Source organism: Mesoplodon densirostris, chromosome 1 (genome assembly GCF_025265405.1).
Source record: "Mesoplodon densirostris isolate mMesDen1 chromosome 1, mMesDen1 primary haplotype, whole genome shotgun sequence".
NCBI classification, from domain to species: domain Eukaryota; kingdom Metazoa; phylum Chordata; class Mammalia; order Artiodactyla; family Ziphiidae; genus Mesoplodon; species Mesoplodon densirostris.
The window spans coordinates 177,828,280-177,851,019 of NC_082661.1; the positions used below are offsets into that span (position 1 = coordinate 177,828,280).

The 22,740-nt window shown below is 54.4% G+C and overlaps 1 protein-coding gene and 1 pseudogene across 1 annotated transcript in view; one reads left to right on the forward strand and one right to left on the reverse strand.

Annotated features, from left to right (window-relative positions):
- Positions 1-22,740, reverse strand: part of CDH23 (cadherin related 23) — a 408,054-nt gene that overhangs the window by 266,610 nt on the left and 118,704 nt on the right. The window contains exons 6-8 of the mRNA XM_060092078.1: positions 16,680-16,874; positions 12,928-13,056; positions 3,817-3,895 (exon numbers count right to left, since the gene is read on the reverse strand). Coding sequence (XP_059948061.1) covers positions 3,817-3,895; positions 12,928-13,056; positions 16,680-16,874 — 403 coding nt within the window. The remainder of the gene's footprint in view (positions 1-3,816; positions 3,896-12,927; positions 13,057-16,679; positions 16,875-22,740) is intronic.
- On the forward strand, positions 18,902-19,081 carry LOC132501208 (U2 spliceosomal RNA; annotated as a pseudogene).

A 22,740-nucleotide genomic window follows, 5' to 3' on the forward strand; every position in this document is an offset into this window, starting at 1 on the left:
GAGGATTATGAGGTTAAGAGGGCCAAACACCTTGGCTGGATACCCTGCGGCAGGTGGAGGTGCTGGGCCTCAAACTGATAATTCTGGACTCCAAGTCCAGCGCTCTGCAGGGCAGCTGCCCCTTGAAGCAGGACTACCTCCATCTGGTAGAGGAGGGTGTCTGCTCAGACCACAGGCTGGGCTGGCCACTGGGGATAGGAGCCCGCAGAGCTCCAGAGGTCAGGCCCTGGAGGAAGTGATGCCCTTGGTGAGTGGCAGGGCAGGCACAGGCTGAGGGAGCGATGGGGTCCGTGCCAGGTCCTCTCTGGGCAAAAACCTTGTCCTTCTTTGGTCGTAGTTTGGCCATAAGAGGCTGAGAACAAATTGATGGCAATGGAGCCATAACTTACCTCTGAAGGCCTCTTTGTTCTTGGCAAAACAGAGGGGTCATTAGTAATGGGGAAAGCACTGGTGTGCGGACATAAATCCCCACAGCTGCAGGGATGATAAACAGCCCGGAGGGGACAGGGCCTCAGGGAGCTGGGCAGGTTAAACTTGTGCCATGGATCACTGTGGGCTCAGGGCTGTGTCCGAGGCAGACCACCTGCCCAGGCTCTGGAGGTGCCTGGGGACTCGGTCACCCACAGTGCCCTCAGGACTCGCACCCAGCTCCAGGAGCCCCTGAGGCCTTCAGTTCTTTCTTTCTAATGAAAATGGTTCCAGAGCACCTGGGCTGGAGCAGACTCCCACACTGGGCACTCAGGGCCAGCGCGGGGCAGTCAGCATGAAGGGGCCCGGGCAGGGCATCCCTTCTTCTCGCTTCAAGCCAAAAAGGCACCGGCCAAGCCACCTGGGAGAGGGCTGCGACTTAACACCCCTGGAGAGGCAGGTGTGTGAGGCCAGGCCCTCGGTAGACAATGTTCTTTGCAGCAGTGGCTACGCTGGCCGGCTGGGGGAAGTAGAGAAGAGGCCAAATCCTAGCCTCTGTCCACCTGTCCCCCTGGGGACTATGCCCTCCTGCCTGCCTGCCTGCTTGGGCTTGGGCTGAGGCTGGCTTACAGGGAGTCCACACCGGCCCAGGCCTGGGGAGAAGGGCAGGCAGGGGAGCCAGGTGCTCAGGATGGCAAGGGAAGAAAGAGGACTGCCCTTTCCTCAAGCTGTCTGAAAAGGATTTGGGTGTGGTTGGGTGGCGACAAATACCCATGACCATGAAGACCATCGTGGCCACCCTGCCAAGTGCTATCTCGCCGAGGATGGCAGACATTGGCCGCAGTGCTGTCCCCTCCATTTCCACACCCATGGCAGACTCTACCAACTGAATACCGCACTGAGCCTGCTTGGATTCCTGGTCCTCTTCGGGCAGCCATTACCAATCAATCAAAGTTGGCAGGTAAGAGAAAACCCATTTGTCATCCTTTCTAAAAGCCCTCAAGGCACATCTGTGCGGGCAACGGGAATCCTATAAAATTATGCTAAGTGTTCCAGGCCTTCCAGAACTTTCTGTCTCCCGCCCCCACCTTCACACACATCCCCTGGGTCTCCCTTCTTGTCCTGTTGTTTGCACTTGGGAACCTGGCCCAGGAGAGCTGCCTCTGGAGATCTCACAGGATGCTGCCGCAGGCAATCGCCCCCAGACTCTAAGCTTCAGAGCCCAGCCCAGATACCAAAGCAGCTCTGCCCTTCAGCCTCCTGCTCCAGAGGAAAGGGGTGACCGGGACCATCTTTGAAGGTTAGAGAGGACCCGAGGGTCTGGGGCTGGTGGCCTGGCACCCAGTACGGACCTGAAATGGACCAATGCCCTGGAGGATGGCCTCCCAGTGTCACTGCAGGCATTATTTCCAGTCTGGCCATGACCTCAGGCCAGGTCGTGGCTCCCTGCTCCCCACCCCCATCTAGGAGTATGTCTGGAAGCAGCCCAGAGACAATAAGATGAGGAGACAATCCCTTACCCAGCCAGGTATCCCGCTCATGCTGCCACCTCATACTAGGCCCCCAACTCCATCACCCTTGGGGCTCACCGGTGTCCCCTCAGATCTCCAGCACAAGCCCCTTGTCACTGGGAGGCACTTGCTTTGCTTCCCAATTTGACAAACTCATGAAGGATACCAGCATCAGCATGGGCCTCCCTTCTCCTCTGCTCACCAGGAGAGGGCCCTCTAATTCCCAGGAGGACTCTGTCTTCCTTCCTAGGACTTCCTTTTCCATATCCTGGCCTAAGGACCACCTGCCTCTGGAGCACTGGGAGAAAGGACCTTTCCTGGATTGCACCCCAGTCTTACAGAATGAGAATCTTCATGCCTGCCAAGGACTCTGCATTTTTGGTAGGAGCCCCAGGTGATTCTTGGGCATACTGGAATTTGAATACCCATTACTCTAGAGTGATGCTCATTCATTCATTCTACAAGTACATATTGGGCTTTACTCTTGTTGAGTCCTGTCCTGGGCATCAGAATGGGGAGGAAATGGGGTGCAGGGAGCAGAGGCCCAAACCCGCACTGCTGTTACTGACCACATGAGCTGGTCTGACATTCGCTCTGGGTCCTGGGGTCCCCTGGGCCTAGAAGCACAATAATAGTTATGCTAGAAGCTGTAGGTCACTGGAAGCCCATAATGCCCTGATTTCCTGCATTCCAAGGATGTGAGGGGTCTCCCTCACACCAGCTAACCCTCAACATCTGGAAGGTATTATTAGATGCTAGCAGTAATAATAATAACAGCTAACACTTATAAAGTACTTTACATACATTAATTAAGCTCTTTACATATAGTAAGTCTTCTGACTTTTGAACCACCTAAGGTAGATACTCTTATTGCTCCCATTTTATGGATGAGAAACTGAGGTATGGAGATCCACCCCAGGCAGGATGCTCAAGAGACTCCATCCATGTTCTTGATCACTACACATTGGTGCCTTTTGAGCTTTAGGGAGAAAATGCCCCCAAAATGCCACTCTCTATTCTTGGCAGTGTGGTAGGGAGGGGCAATGGGGTGGACACTGGCCTGGTGGCCTGCCATCCTCCTGGCTATCAGTCTGGCCTGCCCAGATGCACCAGGCTGACCGTTCACTCACTAGCAGGTTGGGCAGGGAGGCCACGTGTGGGGTGGGGGTGGGAGAACAGGGACAGGTCTGGAGTGTGTGAGTGAGCAGTTTCTCCTGGACCTCTCACCAGCCACCTTGCTCCAAAGCCACCTAGTCCCAAGACAGCCAAGGAGCTGCTGCTTTGTTAGTCTTTGGGTGGGGACGTGGGGTGAGGGGTCCCATCAACCAGAACCCCCTTTGCATTCAGTCACTATTCTGTTCACCCAAGAGACTGGGTGGGAAAGGAGGCCTTATGTGCCTCCCTGCAACATTCCAGAAGAGACGTGACTTTCTAACGGTCAGAAATGTAAAAGGAGCATGAAATCAGCCAAAGTTGCAGCTGTATTAGTTCTAAAGTGATGTAACAGCTGCCATCTCTTCATCAAGTGAGTAAAGAAAAACAAAGAAAATCCCAGAGCACTGGTAAGAGTCACCAATGACCTGGGCTCAGAGCCCCAAAGTGCCCAGAAGCCAGAGACCTCAGACAGCGGCGCACACTCCTGCCTTCCAACACCACCCAGCAGCCCCACGCACCTAAGCCTCCGTTCCAAGCTCCTTTTCCCCTCCCCTGCTCCTGCCTCCTTTAGCCGGTCAGTTCCCTGCCCTGGGTGCTTTGGCCAAGGTTGTCCCTGGGGGCAGGTCCCTTCATGCCACTGTCCCACATGGCCACAGATCTCTCCACAGTCCTGCAGAGCCTGACACTCCTAATGTGGCTCTTCTTGGGTCGGGGTGGGGGACCAGGGCAGCCCAGGCCTTACCTGAGATGATGGTGTAGCCAATCCCCCGGGGACGTCCTTTATCCTGGTCGATGGCGGTGATAACACGCACCGTCGTTCCCTGGGTGGGAAAGAGAAAGGACTTGAGTTTGGTCGCCCAGCCCCCAGGATGCTGTTCTTCTTTGTAGCTGTCCTGGCACCCACAGCTTCCCTCCCCATGGGGACTTCCTGGCCAGCCTAGGAAGTAGGTACCGAGCACACAGGCCATCATCCCTGGGACATACACTGAGGCCCCCAGGCAAACACCTCCATGTCCACTGGAGAGGCCCAATCTTTTTTTTTTTTTTTTTGGCGTTACGCGGGCCTCTCACTATTGTGGCCTCTCCCGTTGCGGAGCACAGGCTCCGGACGCGCAGGCCCAGCGGCCATGGCTCACGGGCCCAGCCGCTCCGCGGCATGTGGGATCCTCCCGGACCAGGGCACGAACCCGTGTTCCCTGCATTGGCAGGCGGACTCTCAACCACTGCGCCACCAGGGAAGCCCGAGAGGCCCAATCTTGCTGATGTTCTTGCTCCCCCTTCCCCTCCCCATCTCCCCTCATTCGGATAAACCACCCAGGGAAGAAGAGCTGATGGAGGAGCATCCAGCAGGAGGACAAGAGGTCTGGTCTCTATCTCGAACACACATCAATGCTGTGTGACCTCAGGAAGTTTGCTGCACCCCTCTGGTCTGTTTTTCCCCACCTTAATACGAATAACAACAACTCAGTTTTCACTAAGGCCTGAGTAAAGGAGAAGATCATGAACCAACTACTCTGTGAATGAAAGCATCATAAATCCTGAAAATGAGAATCTCCAGGGATGACTGTGACAACCATGGAGGCCACCATGGTCCCCTGAACCATGCCCCACCCAGCACTACAACGGGCAGCTCCTGCCTCACGTGGCTCTGCCCCACACCCCATTCATTCTCCCTGCAGCACTGGGGGAGAAGGGGCTAGGGGCTGGGACTCCCACAATGGGGATGCAGGGACCCCTGCTTTTGGGGAGCACACAGTATGCACAGACACTGCTATACAGATATGAGGTTGCTTAGATGCATAAATGTACCCCAGAGTGTACAAGTCCACCTGGAGGAAAGGGTTATACAGATGGTGACATTTAGGATGGGTCATGAAGAGCAAGTAGGAGTTTGCCAGAGAGAGAAAACAAAAAGGAAGGTGCTCCAGGCAAAAGACACAACACCGGGGGGCTTCCCTAGTGGCGCAGTGGTTAAGAATCCGCCTGCCAATGCAGGGGACACGGGTTCGAGCCCTGGTCCGGGAAGATACCACATGCCGCAGAGCAACTAAGCCTGTGTGCCACAACTACTGAAGCCCGCGTGCCTAGAGCCCATGCTCTGCAACAAGAAAAGCCACCGCAATGAGAAGCCCGTGCACCACAAAGAAGAGTAGCCTCCGCTCGCCACAACTAGAGAAAGACCATGCACAGTAACGAAGACCCAATGCAGCGAAAAATTAATTAATTAAAAAAAAAAAAAAAAAAAGACACAACACCGGCAGGGGTTTGGAGGCATAAGACTCACTAGGATGGACTTGAGGATATGGGGAGGGGGAAGGGTAAGCTGAGACAAAGCGAAAGAGAGGCATGGACATATATACACTACCAAACGTAAGGTAGATAGCTAGTGGGAAGCAGCCGCATAGCACAGGGAGATCAGCTCGGTGCTTTGTGACCGCCTGGAGGGGTGGGATAGGGAGGGTGGGAGGGAGACGCAAAAGGGAGGGGATATGGGAACATATGTATATGTATAACTGATTAAATTTGTTATAAAGCAAAAAAAATAAATTAAAAAAAAAGACTCACTAGGAAGAGATGCTGGCATATAATGGGCACACTCAAATATCAACTGACTGGCCAATTGATTGAATAAATGAACGTACAAATGATTGGATCCCAACTTCGCCACCACCACCGCTTACTGAGTTGCCCCTCACTCAGGGCAATGTTCACTTTGCTCTCCAGGTCCTATCACACCAGCCATGCCTGCCTGAGATTCTGGCCCAGGCTGCAGTTCCCCTGACTGATGGAGAGCAGGACAGCCTTGTCCCCAACCCCTAGAGAGATATCAACCCTGGCATTTGCACGTCTAATGAAGGTCTCTTGTGGCATTGCCGCCTCTCACATATTCACCGTTCATCAGCTGGAGACTGAAGCCTGCAGGCTGCACCCTCCACCCCCACCTGAGCACCTTCTCCTGTGGGAAGAGGCTAGTTCCTGACATGCAGGCCTCTGGCCCGGAGGGAGTGCCCTGGGGGCAAGGTGCCTCTGACTCCTCCTGGTCTCCCTGCCAGGACACAGGAGGGGCATCTGCCACCTCACCCTCCTGGGGCAGTGCTGTCCCTGCACAGCTGTCACTCCAGCCTCTCCTGAGCCCAGGTGTGCGGCAATCCTGAACGCTCCCACGTCTGGCTGAGGGAAGGTGAGAATGTGGCAGGGGAAACGTCTCCAGCAGAGAAATGGACACAGCGCAGAGGCGGAGGCCACATAGAAAGCAGGTCTGGCTCCCTCCTTTGCACTGCCCCTTTTCCACCGCTCCCTCCCCACCCCAGGAGCTCTAGCTAGATCCCATGGGGGAAACAGACTGATACAAAGTCAGAGAAAGATGCCATTAAAGACGCATCTCTCGAAGTGGGTTCTGAGGACCTGAGCTGTGTGAGAGAGCGTGAAGCACCTGTGCCGGCAGCAGGGGTCCTTCTCTAGAGCTCACCATGTGCCTGGAGCTTCTGCGAACTCTTTTTATGTATTAACTCATTTCACCCTCTCAACTACCCCAGGAGACAGGTCCATTTTACAGATGAGGAAACTGAGCACCATGAGTTAAGTGGCCTTTCCAAGGTCCCACCGTAAAGAGTGAATGGTGAAGCCAGGATTCAAGGTCAGGTACTTTGGCTCCAAAATGCTCTTGCCTGCCAGGAGATGCTGCTTCTGTAACAGGTTGTTATAATAATGATAACTGTCATTTATGAAAGTTGTGGCTATGAACCACGCACTAGTGTAAGCATTTTACATGTATTATTTCATGCCAAATATGGGAAAACATACATTCCCTGTCCCTCCCTTGGAGATGCACAATGGGCTTTAATGTGGTAAAGGCTCCCAGAAGTAGTAAAGTGGTAAAGAAATCTGTTAACCTTTGTTCTCCCCTGTTTTCTGAGCTGAAGACGGATTCTTTTTGTGTAACATCTTAACAGCCTCAGACCCAGGGGGTATGTGGGAGGTCATTTGGGAAGCACTGCATTAGATCTGAAGGGTCTATACAAACAGCCCCCCCCATCACTCCAGGGGGCATCTTTTGGGGGTTATGCCTTTCCTGGTGTCACTCCTTACACAAGAGAGGCCTGGATTTGTCCCCAGACCTGAGAGTGCAGGACTCTGGTCTAAGGCTCCAGCTGCCAGGAAGGGCTTTCTCAACACAGGGTCAGCTCCCTCTTTTACAGCCCCATCCAATCTGGGCCTCACATGTGTTCCAGCATGAGGGTCCCCTGGCTGCCCCTGGCCTGCTGAGGGCAGGGACTGGCCTGCCAGGTCAGCTGGGCCCAGTGCCTACCAAAGCACCATTCCAGACAGTCGCTAAACAATAAACCTCAAGGGGCAGCTGCATGCTTGCAGGCGTACAACCAGGGCCTGGAGTGGTTAGTGAGCCTCGGGAGGACGGGAAGGGTGCCAGTGCTGGTGTGTGCAAAGAGGGGAGGTGGTGGTCAAGGAACCCTCAGTCCTCAGAGCCCTGTGAGAATCTCCCCATGGGTAGCCCTGCCCTTGGCGGCCTGGAGTCCTCCTGGGTAGGCAGGGCTCAGAGGGCCCAGCGGGAGAGCCAGGACCAGAGCCACACCTGAGCTTCCACGAAGAGAGCTCTAAAAGGCTCCTGACAAAGTTTGGGTTTTCATCTTTTTGGATAAATAAATCCATTTTTTAATAAAGCCCTGAGCTTTTAATACAAGTGCAGCCACAAAGACTGGAAATGTTATGAGAAGGAATTAACAGGGAGGAATAGGGGCTCTTGGGAACCCATGGCTCTTGTTTCAGAGTCTCAGTGATTATATTTTCAATATACTGAAACTTATTTCCAAAGATGAGAGGATGGAGAAGTGCCCTCCCCGGGCCTGGGCCCCTCTACAGGGGTGCACTCTGCCTGGCCGGCTCTCCAGAGAGGTACCCCAGCTTGGGGTGCATCAGGGCATGGCCGGGAGAGCAGGTAGGTAGGCCCAGAGGGCTAGAGATGGAGCCCACCTGGCCACAGGGCTTCTTCCCTTCATAGGAACCCACACTGCAAGCAGGAGGCTTCCTGGGAAATGAGGCCCCCACCTCCCCACCCGCCCAGAGAGGCTAAAGGTGCACAGGCCTGCGGGGTCCCAACTCCTTATTGGGGGAAGATCAGTACAGCAAGGGGGTTAAGGGTGTGACTCTGTGGTCAGACTGTCTGGATCTGAATCCTTTGCATGAGTTATTTAACTTCTCACTGCTTGGGTTTCCCCATCTATAAAGTGGGTATTACAACAGTCCCACACCTCAGCAAGTGATACATGTAAAGCACTTGGAACAGCACTGGCTGCACAGAAAATGCTATAAAAGTGACTGTCACTATTCACTGGAGCCTGGAACCGCCGTGAGCATCTGATGAAAGCTAAGAGGCCTCTTCCCAGACTATGCATGCATGTGATGCTCCAAACAATTCCAGCAAAATGCAGGCCCCTCAGGACCCCAGGTTAATAATCGCCACCCTGGAGGGAAGGTGGGAATTCTATAGAGAGAAGGTGGGAATTTCTGGGAATTCTATAGAGAGGAGCTAGGAGCTCACAGGGAGAGCTAGCATTAGTTGAGCACCTACTGTGTGCCAAGCACTGTGCCGGGCTCCCGCATAGGTTCCTTCACTTTTTTCTCACAACCTCTCACAGTGAGGGTACATGTGGGGAGACCGCGGCTCAAGTGTTCAGGGATTGGCTTAAAGTCTCAAGGTGTGGTGAGGGGGTGAGTGAGGGTGCCAGGCAGTCCCAGCCTCTGAGGCTTGGGTACCAATAGGGAAGTCAGGGCAGAGCTGAGAGGAGCTGGGACTGCTCTAGAAGGAACATGACTCTCCCTTCTGTGGCTGCCTCCTTCCAAAGAAGCTGGCCAGGAGAGTGGCTGAAGCTGGAGCCTCAGGGGGCCCGTCTACCTCTTTCTCTGCCCGCCCAGCACCATCCCCCTCCCCCATTTCCATGACAGGATTAAGGACTTGAAAGGATGACACGCAGTTTGCTTCGGGAGTGGGAGGCACCCTTGGGGGGAGGCAGCCGATGGGGGCCCGGAAGAGACTTCCGACAGGAGCTGCCACCGCAGATTCTGAGGCAGAAAATCCTATTTCTCAGTCCTTAATTCCAGTCAATTCCAGTCAAAGGGCTGATAGGCATCGGCTGGCAGTAATTTGTGCAGTTTATCCGCTCTTTTCACCTTCTATCGGTCCTTCACTGACAGGCAGGCCGACATGCTGTTGCTCGAGTGAGGAAATTAAAATTTGATGCAATAATCCCAAATAAGAAGGATTTTATTAGGTAATATATACACTTTAGATGGGGCGTGCTGACCTGATACACTGATAGAGGGAGGCGTACATGCTGGGAGCTGCAGATAAAAAGGGGGAGTGAGGGAGAGTGGGCGAGGGTCCGAATGGAGGCGCCAGGCCAGCAGAGGCAGGGCTGGGGATGGGGGACTCCTGGGTCCTCCGGCCTGGGGGACTGATCAGGCCATGGTGCTCCTTACCCTGGCCTGGCCGGGAAAGTGTTGCATTAAATCAGGGCTCCACACTGTAAAGGGACATGGAGGGCCCGGATCAAGGCATGGAAACGGATTAGAAGCCTGGAAAAATCTGGCTTAGGGTGTATGGGAAGCTGTGCAAGGGACACGGTAAACTTTCAAGTCTGGAGGCAGGGAGGAAGGCCAGAGGTGTGTGGACACAGAGGCGATTCTGTGGGCGCTGGGAGAGTCCGAATCTCCCAACTTACTTCCTTGTCTGGCTTGTCCAAGCCTGGTCATGACCCAAGAGGCGGGACTCAGACCTGCTCCCTGGGAGCCCCCTAGACATTGGCTTTAGTGGCCTTGCGGGACCAAAGGGACAACCCTGGCAAGGCAAAGAGATATCAAGGTCCCTCATCCTGAGAAAGAACCATGTCAGATGCCAAGAAACTGAGCATAAGGAGGGCAGGAGCCAAGGGGAGCAAGGGCCCCGTTTGCCTGTTCTGAGGAGTCATCCTAGCAGGGGCCCGTGGAATCATCTGGAAAGTGTGGCTTAGCTCAGGGCCCTGCACACAGCAGGGGCTTAATAAACATTTAGAGGATGAGTATAAGAATGAAAAATAGAATGGATGGCTGGACGAACTCAGAAATCTGCAGATCTGAAAGGAACACCTGTAGTAACAGCTAGATTTAATATTACTCTGCTACAATACAGGGATGCCAGGAAAGACAAGACAAACTGAAGGTCTCGGAGGATACTCACACCAACACCCCTCTTGCTGACCACCGAGACTCTGAAATGAGGCTGAAGCTGGGACCCGCAGCCCAATCCAAACCCATAACCGCGGTGTTCTAACGTCTGCTAATGCTGGCACTGCTGGATGCGTCAATCTCTAAAACCCCCAGGCTAGGGAGGCACAGTTGAGACAGCTGTAACCCCGGTTCCCCAAGGAGGAAGAGGTCTGGAAGTCGTGTGATTTGGCCAAGCAAGTGCATGGTAGCACAGCGACCTGCTCCGAGACCCCTGGCTGCCCAGCCACCATCATGTCCTCACTTCAATCGACAAGCTGGCTTTGCCCATATTACCTGCATTCAGCCCTGAGCACGATGCCCTGGGAGGCCTGAGACCAGGTCCCAAAGACTCAGCCACCTTGGTGACCAGGAGCCCCAAAGTAACCCACTTACACATCGGTGAACGTTACAGGTGTGGCTACAACTCAGTGGGAAGTCATGCAGCAAAAGGAGGGTGAACTCCAGCAGAGTTGAGGGGAGAGGGATGTCTATGCCTGGGCCAGTGAGGAGGAAGCCAGGAAAAAATTCCAAGAAAGGTCGTCAGTGAGCTGGGAACCAACAGATGGGTGACTTGGGGTTGGTGACCAGAGCAGGCACGAAGGGTGATGAGGATGACAGGATACTGAGTGGGCTGGTCTGACCAGGGCATTTGTTTGTTTGTTCGTTCGTTCATTCATTCACTCATTCCAAAAACACTTCCTGAGCACCCATGGTGCACTGTGCTCACAGCAGACCCCATTCTTGCCGCAATGGTCTCGCGGTCAAGCAGCCAAGGGTGAGTGAGCCATGCAGGAGCAGTGAGCACTGAGAAGGGACGGCCAGGGCCTGGGGGCAGATGGAAGAGCCCACCTTGTCTGAAAGGTCAGGGATGAGAATATGAGTGCTTATTAGCAAAGAGGTTTTGGGGGAGGCAGCCTACAGTCTTGAAAGCCCAAGCTCCTGCTGTCCGTGGACCACCAAGAAAGAGATGGCTGGGGTGGGGACATTCAGATGTCTCCCTCTGCCCTCGAAGCAGCTTCAGACACCTGCAACAGGAGGCCAACTTGTTCGTCAGACCCTCCAGCCCACAAGCGGCCCCAAGAAGTGGATACACCTCATACCTGGAGCCTGCAGTATGGTGCTTGGAGGAGGCCAATGGTCGGGACAGGTCATGGTCTCAAACTTGGGGGGCAGGCTTCCTGGTCTGTGGTGGTCCAGGAGCATGGCCTGCACTCCGGTCAGGGGAGCCTGCCTCTCACTTGTACCCAAATCTGCGAGCCTATGCAGACATGCAGGTGGGGCCCTGAACAGCCACACATTCAGGTGTGTGTCCCCCTTTGCTCTCAAAGCTGTGTCTTTCCTCTAAGCACATTTAGTTCCCTCAGAAGGAGGGGCACAGTTTTCTTTCCACAGAGCTGCTCCCCAAGCTGTATGTCCAGGGGTTGTGTTTGCCCAGAGGAGCCACCTTTTTCCAATTCATCAGCCCACAGTGGGTGCTCTATTCTAGTCTGTACAAAAGCAGGGATGGCTACCGGACAAGGGATACCTAGTACTGCCTGCCTAGACCACAGTTGAGCAAAGTTGCCCACCCACAGCCCCTGCCCAGGGGCAGTGGCATGCTCTGTCTCTAAGACCCCCAGTCACAGCTGATGACCGTGGCGGAAACATGGCCCACGGGCAGCCAATCTACAGGCTAGCTGGCGACCTCTGACCTTGTGACATGGCACAAAATCACACCATGGCCGGGCTTCCCTGGTGGTGCAGTGGCTAAGAATCCGCCTGCCAATGCAGGGGACACGGGTTCGAGCCCTGGTCTGGGAAGATCCCACATGCCACAGAGCAACTAAGCCTGTGTGCCACAACTACTGAGTCTGTGCATCACAACTACTGAAGCCCACGCACCTAGAGCCCGTGCTCCACAACAAGAGAAACCACCGTAATGAGATGCCCACGCACCACAACGAAGAGTAGCCCCTGCTCGCCACAACTAGAGAAAGCTCGCATGCAGCAACGAAGATCCAACGTAGCCAAAAAAAAAAAGAATCAGACCATGGCCAATCAGGTGCCTCTCTTGAACACGTGGCCTTGGGAAACCCAAAGTCTGGAAAGTTAGAAGGGGCAGCCAGAGCTGTGAGTTATCAGGGAAGATCCAAGCCTAAGAAGGCCTGCGGGGCGGATGGCAGGTGGCCGCCATCTTGGGCAGTGATGGCTGGCTGAGAGAGGCAGATTGTCTGACTGGCCCGTGGGGGGCATGGCTGAGCCCCACTGATGTTTTGGGGAGACAGGCTGAGTCCAAATTCGCTCTCCAGCCCAGGCTGGATTTCCCACGGGCATCCCCGTCATCTCACGTGAATCTTTCTGAACTGCTGCCCTTCACTTGCACTAGCCAGTCCTTGCTCTTTGCCACTCAGAGCCCTCCAGGGATGAAGTGAGAGAACGAGGAGGTGGGGTGTGGTATAAGAGGGGATTGGGCTTTCACTGTGCTGGGATACCCATCACTGCCATGCGTAGGGGTTTGGGGGAGTAACGCCAAGGAGCCCATCCCACCAAACAGGGCTCCCATCCCTACCAGAGGTGCAGAGGGAAGTCTCACAAGGGCCGGGGAGGGTCTTACCGGAGGAGAATGCTCATAGATGTTGGTGCTGTAAGGCAGGTTGATGAAGATGGGGTCCATGTCCTGGACGTCTGTGATGATGATGGCCAAGTTGGCCAGGGTGGACAGAGGCCTGGTCTTGTCTTGATCCTTAGAGGACAAAGAATACACAGCCTTAGGTTAAGTGATGTTGTGGACATGCACACACATGGACACACACACATGACACCCACGTGCACAAACACGTGTGCACGTACGTACACATGTATTCCCACACTCCCCCAGGGAAGGGCATTAGCACACGGAGCTCAGGAACTCTAAGAACCTTCAGTGATCTCTGACCTGTGCAGGAAAACACAAACAGGGTCCCCAAGGCCCAGTGGAAGGTGGCTTATCCACTGTCACAAAGAAGGCCTGGGGTAGAGCCACATCTCTGGCCCCCGGCCCAGCCTAGGCCTGACTGCCCCCAACATCTGGTGGGCAGGATGACTGGCTTGTGGTAAAGGGATGGTGCTGTCCTTAGCTCCTTCTCTGGATTCAGTCAGGGGCCACTGCCCCCTCCATGCCCACTTCCTGCCCCCTCTCATCCAAGGGCAGCAAGGGAATTGACTAGGATGCGGGTTCCTCAGAAGAAAGGCCCGTTGACCACAGAGGGGTCTACTCTGGAACCTGTATCCCTGCTCTACACGCTGGGTTTACTGGTCAAGCAACTTTTCCTTTAGAACCAGTAGGGGGAGCTCCAGGGCCTGTGACATTTGTGGGACTCTGGGAAGGAATCCTGAGAGGTCATGCAGGCCAGTGGCCAGGCAGGCAATGTTTAAACCCTCCTAGCTGGAAATGTGGTCCTGTGAAAGCTCACCAAGAAAGGAAACCCAAAACCCATCTTCTATTACCCTAAACGTGATAAACTGCTTAAATAGCTGCTGCTACTGAATAACAATAGCCAACAAGAACAGAAACTACATGCTGAATAGATTATATACCAGGCACTGTACTATACACTTCATTTGCTTTTGTAGGTATTATGTGCCCATTATTCAGATTTAACAGAGACTCAGAGAGGTTAAGTAACTTGCCCCGAGTCACACATCTGGTAAGTGTATAGCCAGGACTCAAACTCAGGTCCTTTTGACATAAAAACTTGCTCTGTCTTGATCTGGGACCCTAATATCAGCCCAAGTGCTAACTTGCTGGGTCACCTCGAATAAGCTCTCTCCCCTTTTGGAGTCTCAATTTCCTCTTCTGTGAGATGAAGGGACTCACTGGAATGACCTCTATGGACTCTCGGCCTTGTAAATTCTCTGGTTTGGGATTTGAGGAGTGACTGTCTTTGGGTTAGATCTCCCTTGGTCTGTCTGGGATGACGTGAATGATGCAAGGCATTCCCCATGTTACAACAAGCCTAGTGCCTGCTCCTGCCCTCCAGAGACACAGCTGCTGAGCCTTCAAGGAGAAGGAAGGGCTGGTTGTCCTACGAGTCCTCAGGGGCAGCCAGGGAGAGGATGGAGGGGCTTTGGGGATGGGTCGTGGGTGCAGCAAGGGAGGGGAGAGTCTGAAGGCAGGGGGAGCTGGGCCCCTTAGACCACAGAGGAGACAGCCTCCCAGCCTCCAAGATGATGGAGCTCACAGTCCAGGCTTGGTGACCACCCATGGTGAGAGCTCTCAGCTAGGGACTGGAATGACCACTAGGCAGATAGGACCAGAGGGTGAAGCCTAGCAGGAAGTCCTTTGACCTCTGGGGCTGGGGATGCTACTGGTTCTGATTTGCCATTACCAGGCTTCTGTGGGCTGCTGGCTTTGTCCAGCGTGGCACCTGCCCTTCCTGTCCCACACCTGTGGCTGCAGCCCTGCTGCTGCCACGGATGCCCCCGTCCAGCCCACCCTGGACTCCATGGCTGGGGAAAGGGGATGGCAGTGGGCACATCTGGCTGAGCAGGCACCTGGCCAGGCTTCCAGCTGTCACTCTGGCACCTACAGCTTTCAGCAGCTTGTTCCCAGGGGAGTCCCACATTTCCCCACCCGCTACCCACCCAGTAGTGGCTGGGGACCCACACTGCTCCCTGCAATTCCACACAGGAGAACTCTCCTTGAGGAAATGCCCAGTGGCCAAGGGCACGGCGTCAGCCCTGAGAGGGACTTGTGCATCAGGTGGGGGAGCCATCTAGACCTAAGGGAGTTCTAGGGCCCCTCCTCTTCCACTGCTTCAAGGCCTGATCTCTGGAAGATTAATGGCAATTTAACTGCATTCACCATCCCAGCTTGAGCCTAGGCCTGGCCACCCAGATTCATGCCCGTGCCCAGCTCTGCTCTCTTCCTCACTGGCCCACAGGGACAATTTCATAGTGAGAAAGATAGCAAGCATCTGTGCATTTCCGGGTCTAGGTGTGTGCAAATGGAGAGTGAAGGGAGGAGCACCACCCCAAGTGGGTGTGCAAGGCACTGCGGGAGGGTGCAGGCGGGTCCAAAAAGTGGATTCTGGTCTTGCAAGTCCCCTTGATCCCAGAAGTCAGTTTTACAAATAGCAGCACACACATCCTCCCAGGCAACTAACACTTAAGCAGGGGAGAAGGAAAGAATGTGGGTGTCATCAGCAGTGGCCTCCCCAGGGGCCGCTGGACCAGGTACAAAGAAAAAGTTTGCATTTCCTGGTTTGGGGGGCCTCTCTGGATCTTGTCCAATCCTGGGGGAATGCCATCTTTCAAACTGGATCCTGGACCCAATCCAGTGTGTCTTCCCCTGGGCTCTGGGCTCTGTGACCTGCCAAGTGGAGCCCCCAGCGCTACTGGAAGCCCCCTTGAAGTGACATGGGGCCAGGTGGTGGATGCTGTGTGTCAGGCTAATGGGTCCTGGAGGGTCAAGAGGGACTCCTGTGATTTGTTTCACTGTTGACCTGAGCTTTGTAAACAGAAATCTAAGGGACAGCAGGCTGGCTCTCGCCCTGCTGCTGGCTGAAGGCTCCAGGAGCAGGGAAGAGGGGTGTGCAGGGGAGGAACCCTACTGGGGGTGTGGCCTGCCTGGCCCCCAGGCCCTTGATAACAGCTGGCAACAGAGTCCAAGCAGCAGTGATGTTCTGGAGACTCAGAGACTCCTGACCATGGGGGTAGTGGACTAGGGGGTCAGACAACATGGGTTTGGGTTCCTGCTGCCCACTACTTATCAGCTTGTGAGTCTCAACAGTGTCAGCTATAAAATGGGATAGTTATTGCTCTCCCACCTCCCTCTCCTGACTCACTCATCCTGGAATTCCCAGGACTCAGCACGGTGCTTGGTGCAGAGGGGTGCTCTCTTCTGTGTAAGAATCACCACTCTAGAGCAGTGGCTAGGATGCTTGGACCCTCTGGCCCCTGCATGTTGGGTGGTGTCAGGACACAGCTGGGTTGACACCTCTGTCCTGTGTCCCAGAGAGTGAGAGGACACCCTGCACTAGGAATGCCCCACGGGGTTACCAGTGCAGGCACTGGAGTCCAGCTGCTGGGTGATTGTGGGCAAGTCACTGAATTGCTCCTGTGCCTCGGTTTCCTCATCTGTAAAATGGGTCCCTTAATTCTTATGACATAGGGCTGTTGTGAGGTTTAATGGAGACAATCCATCTGAGGGCTCTGCACAGCACCAGGGACAGAGCACAAACCCTCAGTAACATCAGCTGTTGTTGATCACCAGCATCACCATTGTAAGCCTTGACTAGCAGGGAACGAGGTTGACGTTCTGTGCTCTCTTTGAGGGTGGGAGGAGGCTGACATCTGGTTGTCTGGGCCCCCGGTGCCGGGACTCACCGTGGCATTGACGGTGAGCTGGTAGGCCTGCGTGGTCTCGTAGTCCAGCTCCTGGATCACTGTGACAATGCCACGTGCACTGTCGATGGCAAAGAACGGGGAGGGGGGCTGAAAGGAGTAGAGGACGCTGCCGCCTGCACCCAGGTCGGGGTCCGTGGCGTTCACGATGAAGATGGGCGTCCCCACGGGCGTGTTCTGGGGGTGAAAAAAAGCAAATAAAAGAGTGAGCTGGAGCTTGGAGCAGCTGCCTCCATCAGTGACTATTCCCCCAAAGCCCATTAACCATGTCCCTCCAGCCAACCAGACCTGCGGCTTTATCATTTTTATTCTAAGAGGGTTCAGGGGAATTTAAAATGCACCATCTATTTTTTTTTCTTTTTTTTTGATGGCCTCCTGGTGGCTGTAACAGCACCAGTTCCAAAGATGATCTGCTCGTCCCGGAGTTCCGGATGAGGGTCTTTTGGTCCCCAACCCCCTGTTTCTTGGCGGTTTTGCTTTCACTGTTAGGTGCCCCTTGGCTGCCCAAGCCTCAGGCACGGGCTGCTCTGGAGGGCAGCCAGGAGTGTGCGTATTGGAGGTTTCAAGGGCAGGGAGCTGGGAGATAAGTGATATGGGGATGTGGCAGAGAGTCTGGGGACTTTGCCTGGTCCACAGAGATTACCTGGTTTGCCCATGGGTGGGCCATCTACCTGCCATGCCTGGGCCATGGCAGCCTGTAACCAGAGACACCCACAAAGCCTGCTCAAACATCACCACCTCCTGGGAGCCTTCCACGATTCCCTCTGCTATACACTGTGTATAGACAGACCCCTGCCCCTTTCTGACTTGGGGTTTCTTGTTAAACGTAACTTCTTCAAAGAGGCCTTCCAGACCCCTAAGCCAGGTCAGCCCCTACCATGCCCCCAACCCCTGCCACTATTTATATTCAGGGTCCCACAGCACCCTGGAATGGTTCATCAGCCACAATTCTTCTGTAATTCCCCGGTCAGTGCCTGTCTCCATCATAGCACATGTGCTCCATGGAAGCCTTAGGGCTCTATCTGCCTTGCCCAGCACGGTGCCTGGCACATGGCAGGTGTCCAGTAAATACCCTTTATGAAGACATGAACGAATCTCTATGACAGCATTTAGCACATCGTATTCTAAGTATCTGCGTATTTGCATCCTCTGCCCAACTGTCAGCTCTCCTCAGCGCCACGCCCACCACAATGCCTGGCATGTAAGCCAAGACTGCAAAATTCTGCGTGAGTAAATTTATTCCTAACTTAGTGAGCTCTGGACACATCTGAAGACGGGCAACTTAACGAGGCTCTGCCCAGAGACAGAAAGGAAGAAACAACCCTTGCTCCCGTTGACTGATTGACTGTTATGTGCCATGCCTGTGCAGTAGGCTGCACCTGTCAGCTCTGTAACACGCAGATTTCTAGGTGGTTGCTATTATCCTATTTTTGAAAAGGACGTTGAGGCTCAGAGAGGTTAGGTAACTCACCCAAGTCACACAGCTAGGCAGTGGCAAAGAAGGCCTTGAATTCAGGTGTAGTTAATTCTAAGCCTATGCTCTTAAGCTCTATTCTAAACACTTGTCTAAACCTTGGTGGCAGTTCTTTCCCTAACTCTTCTGCACGGTGCTGAGGTCACCTGTCAGCATGGGTGGTACCCCCTAGCCAGGAGTGAGGGATTGGACTGAAAGTTCCCTGAGGGCAGAGACAACATTCCTAGTCCTCTGTGATCTTTCTACACTGGGACAATGACTGGGTCCCTTCTGACACCTGCAGGGCTCCTTCCAAGGAGGGCATTCATGTTACTGCCCCCTCTCCGTGCTGCTGGCCATGACCCGGGCCCTGGGTCACTACCTTGAGAAGCTTCTTTCTTTGGGGACCACTCTCGGGTACACTGTCAGCCCCTCCCCAGGACTATCTGCTGGAGGCAGGGGTGTTCTCTGTAAGGCCCCTAGTCAGTCTGGAAAGGGCCTCCAGAGGACAATGTCATGGAGTTGCCATTGTTTCTCTTTGAGTGTGCTGCCCCTCCCCCATCAGGCAAGTGTCAGCCTGAACGGACAGGCTCAGATCCTGTCCTTCTCCAACCAGCAGTAAGGACAGGGGCAGATGGGCAAGGCCCCTCTCCTCCATACTGTCCATGATGCCCCAGTGCCCTTCTGCACAGGACACGGGCCCTCGTGGTCCTGCGCTTTCTCCCCCTCCACACTTCACTTCCTGGCAAGCATTGCATCCTGGCCTTTTGGCTAAGATCACGTGTAGTTTCTTTTCTTATCAGTTTACTATTTCCTGGCAGGTAGAGCTATTTGTACTTCTCCAACCCAGCAGGCTCCCTTACACTTCTGAGTTCCTGAACCTGCTTTGCCTTTGCTAGGTCTGCCCTACCCATCTCAGTGGCTTGGAAAACAGATGCTCTCTTTCCCTCCAAAAGAGCATCAAGTATACAAGGGGGCAGACTGGACAAGTGCTAGGATTTCAGGGATGGAAATACCTCTATTGGAACCTGAGCCTCACTGTGTGTCTTTGGGCTAGTTATTTAACCTCTCTGATCCTTAGTCCCCTCTCTGTAAATTGAAGTTAATAATATCTCATAGGGTTAATATGAAGAGTACTCGAGCTCATGAGTGTAAACTTCCCAGCACATAATAAGTGCTTAGAAGATGGCAGTTGTGATTTTATTGTCTGAATGCCTTCTAGAGGATGGCAGACAACAACACCTTCAAGGGTAGGGCAGGGAGGCATAAAGAAACACGATGACTATTAATGATACTGCACTGGGCATTCCCTGTCTGCAATCCCCAGATCTACTGAGTACCCTGCTCTGCCATGACACTCCCCGCCCCGCCTCCCCAACCTGGGGCGGCCTCAGTGGACTGCATTCCTAGGCTCCCTTTAGGGCTGGCTTCTGCCAATGGGAGGGGCTGGTAGGAGCTCAGAGTTTGGGGAGGAGACAGGAGGAGAAAGAGTTTGGGGCATCACTTCCCCCATCCCTCTAGCTCCAACCCAGCAGCCCTCCTCCCTGGCCCCAGTTTTCAGTGGGCTCCATCCCCTTCCCTTGCCCCTCCAGCCCTAGGAGTAGAAAGAGCTTCCCAGTGCTGCTAGTCTCTGGTGCCTCAACATCCCTTAATGTCCCCCTAGGCCTGCGCCCCCTCTGGAAGTTGTCTCTTCACCGAAATGCCTTTATCAGAACTATCCGAGATGAACTGTTTCCTGGGGGACCCTGATGGACACAGGTACTCTGCAAGGACCTACCCTGAGCCACCACGTGCAAAACCACAGAAACTGTACTCCTCGGGTGCTGGGCTCAGCGAAGCCAGCCTCCACCCCAATATGCCACCACGGCAGCACTGGTCCTGAGGAGATCCTTATGAGGTTCTCAGCTAACCTACAGCTCTCTCTCTTCCCCCGCCTCCCCATCTCTAGGTCCAACATGCACATCACAGGAGTGCCAGCAGCAGCCCCAAGCTCCAGAACAAAGCATGCCATCGAAGTCTGTAGTTCCTGCCACGAGAGGGATGGACATGTTCTGATTTCAGAGTGACCAGCCCCTTGTGAGGCAGCTAGACAGCACTTCAGAGTACATGCCACGTGGAGCTAGTGCCCAGAGGAGAGGGACGGCTCCTGCGAGAACATCAGCTCTCTAGCCCCCTGCCTCAGGGAGGAGAGGGTATTTCACCCATCCATACCGAATGGTCCAGGGTGAAGGCTCTGATCAAAGGATTTAAGAGCAAGATCCAAGAAGATAGGAAAAGGGGGAAGATAAGGGATGGTCCTGTGCCCGACCTTCTTGGATTATGTTTCATGCCCTGCAGTGAAAACCTATTCAATTTCTGCATAACTTAGAAATGGTTTTAAATAGGCCTGGCAAAGAGCTGGGAGGGGTGGGATCTGAGGCAGGGGTGGGAGGGGTGCTTGGAGGCCAAGGAAGCTCCTGAGCATGAAGGCCAGGCCTGACCACACACCCCTCAGGGATGGCTTGAATGTAGAAGCTGGAAGGAACCTTGGAGATCAGCCAGCCTAGTCTCCCCATTTTATAGACGGGAAAAGTGAGGGGATGCGCGTCCATGCTCTCCATCTCACAGGTGGTTAATGGCAGAGCTGTGACTGGAAATTGGGTGCTCTGACTCATATATAAGTGCTTTTCTCACCTCACCCGGAGACACCAACCACTGCCTCCCTGCCCACCCGCCTTCCAAGGAAAGATGCTCTTTATACCCACAGCTCTGCTCAAAGGGATGGATCTAGGTGTTCATGTTTGTACCAAGTGACTTCAGACCCGGGCCACATGCGATTGGTCCAGGGGTAACCACCTGACTCAAGCAGGCCAATCAGATGGGGCCTTGGAAATTCAATCAGTTTTCTGTGGGGAACTGAGAAAAAGATTCTTGCTACCTGGTTGGGGTGGAGTGGGCACCATGACAGGCCGGAAGTCACACAGGAGCCACAGTTACAGGGTGGCGGAGGAAGCCCATCTGCAGTGAGAACGGAGCACGGTGAAGCAGAAAAGCAGAGACAAAGGTCTCTGAGGGCCTCCCTGGCCCCCGCCTTCACAGGCCCTGTCTGGCCCTCCCTTCCTGTCCCTGGCTGTGGTGCTGAGACGCTGTCCGTGCTGTCCTTCCTGTTGCTACCACTTGCTCACTCTGCCCTGCATGGGTCTTGGCTCCTTGACCCACTGGCACCCCCAGAACACATCCAGCCACGGGCAATTCCTCCTCACCCCACAGCTCTGCCGCAGGCTAACCCTGCCCCTCGCCTGCTGGGATTTGGCCCCTTTAACGCTCACAGCTGGGCCACGGAAAGCAAAGCTCATGGCCAGTGAGGCCTGGAGGAGGATGACCCAGAGAGCCAGTTTCTGCCTGCCTGGAGACAGGAGACCACGGAAAAGGCGCCCCTACACCCTACGGTGTCTGGCCTTGGAGTTCAGGGTCTACGGAACCATAGCCAGGTGGGCCTGGGCTGTGCAGGCAGGGCCAAAAGGCCTATTTCGGCTGGAGGGTGGCAGCCCCATTCTAGGGCAACTCTGGCTCCACCTTTTTGCTGGAAAGGAGCAGCTGGTCTTGGGAGGAAAGGCCCCACAGGGCATGATTACTCCTGTTCCTAAAACAGGCCTCTTAGCCCACTTCTCTGTCCCAACTCTGCTTCCAGAGCCCCTTCTTCCACTGCATCCCCTGTCCACCCCCATCCTCTCCCTCACAGCTTCTGAGCCATTTCGAGGGAAATCTCCCCAGATGCACCGCCCATGCTGCCTGGGGGCCGGGGAGTGTGTTTAGGCACCATCCCCTGCAAATCCCTTGCCCCTGCTAGGCCGTCCCTCTCAGCGAGGGGCCCACTCCACGCAGGTCGCAGACAGGGCAGGCCCCTGCCTCTTCCAGCTCACATTTAAGCTCCACATCACTTCTGATGGACCTGCTGTAAATGAGCCACCCTGTGCAATTCAGAGACAAATAAATCTTTTTGCTGCTCTTGGGGTGACAAGAGAATAGACTCTGGCAAAGTTCTACCGTGCAAGAGATCTTGTTCGTTAATAATAATGATAAATAGCTCACTTCTCACACGCAGTGTGAGTCACATTACACTCCGGGCTTCTACAGAGGTGGCTCAGGGTGCTCACTGGAACAGGTGGGGGGCGCACGGGCAGCGAGGGAGGAAGAGGGCCAGACAGAGAGGCCGAGCGCAGGGCAGGGGAAACAGAGATGAAGAGAGTGTAAAGCAAGGGGGAAGGAGACGAGGGGAAGGGCGGCGGGAAGACCACAGGGGGACAGAGAAAAATAGGATGGGGTGATGAAAGGGGCTGAACTGGGGGCCAAAGGGAAATGGGCATGGGAGGGAGAGAGTTCGTGAGAGAAGAAAGAGGGAAGAAAGTTGGGGAGAAAGGAGAGGAAAATTTAAGGGAGCAAAAGACACATTGCGGAGGAAAAGTTGTGAACAAAGGAAAAGAAGTATTATAAAAATTCAAAGCAGCAAGAGAAAGGAAGATGGGAAAAAGGAAAAAGCACGCCATACTCTCTCATCTTTGCAGCGCACCCTCCTTCCACGCCCGTTAGATTTATTCTCAACCCTGGACC